The sequence below is a fragment of the Carlito syrichta genome, unplaced genomic scaffold (assembly GCF_000164805.1).
Source record: "Carlito syrichta isolate Samal-C Ts95f unplaced genomic scaffold, Tarsius_syrichta-2.0.1 Scaffold304598, whole genome shotgun sequence".
Classification (NCBI taxonomy): Eukaryota; Metazoa; Chordata; class Mammalia; order Primates; family Tarsiidae; genus Carlito; species Carlito syrichta.
Genome location: NW_007248694.1, coordinates 855,708 through 860,002, shown reverse-complemented (window position 1 = coordinate 860,002; position 4,295 = coordinate 855,708). Strand labels below are relative to the sequence as shown.

General features: G+C 54.3%; 1 protein-coding gene across 3 annotated transcripts in view; it reads left to right on the top strand.

The window, feature by feature from the left end:
* Positions 1-3,979, top strand: part of TMEM222 (transmembrane protein 222) — a 15,928-nt gene extending 11,949 nt beyond the window's left edge. The window contains exons 4-6 of one of the 3 annotated variants that reach the window (XM_008060347.1): positions 1,439-1,535; positions 1,632-1,762; positions 2,935-3,979. In XM_008060347.1, coding sequence (XP_008058538.1) covers positions 1,439-1,535; positions 1,632-1,762; positions 2,935-3,022 — 316 coding nt within the window. In that variant the 3' untranslated portion in view covers positions 3,023-3,979. Of the gene's footprint in view, positions 1-1,438; positions 1,778-2,258; positions 2,606-2,934 lie in introns of those variants that run through there. The other 2 variants (XM_021713528.1, XM_008060346.1) reach the window with 2 other exon arrangements.
* The last annotated feature ends 316 nt before the right edge of the window (positions 3,980-4,295 follow it).

Below are 4,295 nucleotides of genomic sequence, written 5' to 3'. Positions count from 1 at the left end.
TGGCTACTCGGAAGGCTGAGGCAGAAGGATCGCCGGAGCCCAGCAGGCGAGGCTGCGGTGGCCGGGAGCGGCCACTGCACTCCAGTCTGGGCGACCGAGTGAGACTCCAACTCAAAAAAAAAAAACCCTTTTCCAGAAGTTAGCTGCTGAGCTGCCCCAGTTGAGGCCATCCTCTCTGGGCTTCTCTCAGCTTCTCCTGACCTGATACCCTAGGGCACTCCATTGCAAGGAACAGCAGTTCTCCTCATGCTTCCCTGCCACCAAGCCTTGCAAACTGTGTGGGAGATGCGAGGGTAATGCCTGCTGGTGGCAGGCTCCCTGCATATGCGGCCTGCCTGCATCTCCAGCCTCACCTGCCAGCCTTCCATCACCCTGTTTCTCCTTTGGAAGCTTCCAGTAGAGCTTGGTCACCTAATTTGTGGGACATGCTGTACAGCTTTATGCCTCTCACTCTGTTCAGGTTGTTCACTTGGCCTAGAATGCTCATGCCCCTTTCTGTGCCTGGCTAACCCCTCTTCCTTTGGGCTGGACCCAGGCATCACCCTCACGATGCCTTCTTGCATTCCTATCTTAGTCCATTCAGGCTGTCATGACAATATATTATACACTGGATATTTTGTAAGCAACAGAAATTTATTTCTCACAGTTCTGGAGCCTGGAAAGTCCAAGGTCAAGGCATCGAGATTCAGTGTCTGGTGAGGATCCACAATGCCTTCTTGTGGTGTCTTCACAGAGTGAAGGAATGAGGGGTCTCTGACCTCTTTTATAAGGGGCACTTATAAGTGCCATTTGTATAGTTATATAAAAAAAGTTTATCCACTTTTGTATAGTTCCATTTGTGAAGGACACCCCTATGACCTAATTGCCTCCCAAAGGCCATACCTCCAAATACCTTCACCTTGGGGGTTAGGATTTTTTTGTTGTTGTTGTTAGAGTCTCACTTTGTTGGCCAGGCTGGAGTGCAGTGGCAGGCTCACAGCTACCATAGCCTCTATCTGCTGGGTTCCAGTGATCCTTCCACCTCAGCCTTCCAAGTATGTGGACCTGCAGATGCACACACCACACCAGGCTAATTTTTTGATTTATTGTAGAGACAAGATCTCACCAAGTTGCCCATGCTGGTCTTGAGTCCCTGGGCTCAGGCAACCCTCTCGCTTCTACCTCTCAAAGTGCTGGGATTAAGGCATGAGCCATTGCTGGGAGTTAGGATTTCAACATATGAGTTGGGGTACGGGGCACACAAACATTCACACCATAGCATCTCCCAAACTGAGTTCCATATCTTCCCTGGATCCACTGTGACACTGGGCGCCTCACCATGTGTCACAGTTGTCTGCTATGTGACTCTTATCCTGGATCTGGCTCACCCCCACAGCCTCAGCACCCACCTCAGGGCCAGGAGCTGAGCTGGTGTCCAGAACCCCCTCTGTCCCCTCAGGTACTGGAAGTTGGACCCTGCCCAGGTGTACACTAGCGGGCCCAATGCATGGGACACTGCAGTGCATGACGCCTCTGAGGAGTACAAGCACCGCATGGTAGGTGGGCTGGGGCAGGGCCAGCTCCTGAGGTCAGAACCAGGGTGGGAGGTTCCCTTACAGTCTGTCCTGACCCAACCCTTCTGGCACCTCCAGCACAATCTCTGCTGTGACAACTGCCACTCGCATGTGGCATTGGCCCTGAACTTGATGCGCTACAACAACAGCACTAACTGGAATATGGTGACGCTTTGCTTCTTCTGCCTGCTCTATGGGAAGTACGTCAGGTGAGCTGCCCTCCTGTCCGCCTGCCTGCCCACACGTTCTCCTAGGGCTGCTTTCCCAAGGATTCCAGAAAGACCATTTCTGGAGTCCCTCAGTCAGCAAGGACAATCAAAACAGATGCCAGTTTTGGAACTGTGAAGGTTCTAAAATGATTAGCTGACATCCTGGTGGAGAGAGCGGCTGTGCTGAAGTCCTGCTCCACTGGGCAACAGCCCCAGCCTCTCTAAGCTGCTGCTGTCCTTGGTAAAAAGGGGGCAATGATCCTGACTCCTCAGGAAGGCTTTGAGTCTGCAGTGCCCTGTGCTCAGGTAAAGTGAACAGATGGTTCCTCACAGGATGATGTGGTGACTGCCACCACAGAGTCCCTTCCCAAGCATCCCTTGTCAGAGGCAAGGTTCTGAGCAGGTGGACCACAGCAGTAGCCCAGGAGGACCTTTGAAGGCACAGCCTCATGATCTGTGAGGCTGAAGATGTTTGTCTCAATTCAGAGGTAAAGAGAGCTCAGAGAGATTGAGTGAGTCACCTGTGGACCCAAAAGCATGGCTGCAGCAGAGCTCAGATTAGAAGGCAGCACACATCTGGGCTAGCCTGGCTGCTTCCCTTCGAGCTTTCCTCTTAGCTGCACCCATCATTCATTAAGAGCTTCTGACAAAAGAGACTCTCGGAGGTATTTTTAAATCCTGGGTGACTTTTAGAGGTCCCTTGAGAAGAACATTAACTGTAATCACACAAAGACAGAGAGCCAGGGTTGAACCCAGGCCCCTGCCTCCCAGCCCCTTGGCTCCCACCACAACACTGTATCTACTCCTACCAGCCCCACCCTCTCAGCAGGCCCTGTTATGAGGGCCCTGGGCAGAGGGCACTCATGGCTTTCACACCCAAACTGAAGTTCCTGGTCTTGCTAGAAACCTCTCCCCAGAGGCATGTTAAGGATGGAGCCAGTGAGGCCCAGAGAAGGTGAGAATGCCTACTGTACTCAGCCAGCGAGGTGGCAGAAGATCTGCACCAGGAGCCTGGAGCAGACCCTGCCCAGGACTATGGTTGGAGGTCCTCTTTAGCAGCCTTGGGGTGGCAGCCCCGGCAGGCTCTGTGGATGCACAGGGCTCTGGGCCGCGTATCTGCTCAAAGCCCTGCCCATCTGTGCGCTCTCTCTCTCTCTCTATCTCTCTGCCAGCGTTGGGGCCTTCGTGAAGACCTGGCTGCCCTTCGTCCTTCTCCTGGGCATCATCCTGACTGTCAGCCTGGTCTTTAACCTCCGGTGATGGCTGCCCTGTAGTCCCGAACCCACCAGGCTCCAGAGGAGGCTGCTACCAGCCCCTTTTGGTCCAAGATTACTTCTCACCCCGAAAGGCAGGGTTGGGCCTGCTGTTTTGGACATAGGGTTCTGGGCTCAGTGGGATGGAAGGGTTGAGGATGAGCATGGGACGGGTGGTTATTGTCTCACTGGCCACTCAGAAGCCTTCCGTCCCCTCCTCCCCAGGCATGTGACCCTGGTCCTTGAGGCCCCCTCTTTATTCTGCTAGAAAGGCCTTAGCTTCCCTCTGTAGGACTTCTCCTGACACTGCCTGCTGGGCTCCTGCCTAAGCCCTGTGCCCGGTATGGGAAGGGGAGGACATTTAGTCTCACTGGACAAGGCAGTATTGGGACCAGAGCTGGATTAGGAGCCTGCTCTTCTTGTGTTAGCTCTGGTCCCAGGGTGGGCAGGGGAATACTAGAAGTCTCTATAAGCTAAGCTGCCCTGGGACCTTCACCACTGGCCTCTAGAATGGCACAGGGGGCTGGCTGGATGCCTCTGTCAGTTGTCTGCCAGCAGCTGCATGGGGGAAGTATGTCTCCATCTGGCGTCCTCCGGCCCATGCAGCCCACCTTCACCCTCCCAGGGCCTCCCAGCATTGGGCCCATCTCCCCCTGCAGTTTGGGGCCAAGAGGTGAATGGAACCAACATGTGCCAGAGTGGTACGGTAGACATCAATGCCAACAACACTCGGCCCTAGCCCCATCTGTAGGCCTTGTGCTGGTGATGGCTCCCTTGGGTCCAAAATACAGGATGCCTGCCAGAACAGCTAGTGCCATCAGGGAGCTGGAGGGGTCTGTTCTCCCCACCTGTCTACAGGCCCCCTTTCTTCAGGTTGTCAAGAAGGGCCCTTGCTGCTGGCCCCCTGCTCCATGGATTCCTTGGAGGGGCTTCCTGGGCAGGACAATAAAGAGTTTTGATTCCAGGTCGTGCCCTTTCATTTTCTCCCTCTCTGAGGCCCCTTGCCCCTACACTCATGTCTTCTTGGTGTTCTTGGGAACCTCTGCCCCTTGGCCAGCAGGGTTGCAAGCAGGATTGAGTCTACATCCCATGCCTGGAGCTTACAGGCTGGCAGCATCTCCAGGTATATCCTGCTGTGCTCAAGGCTGTGGGAATTCCCTGCTGTTACATACCTACCATTCCAAAGTTTTCTCCTTGAGGCAAGTGACTGTTGAAGCCATTGTCCCTATTGGGGAAGACTTGGCAGTAGGATTGGGGTTGGGGCTAAGTAGGATTTTCAC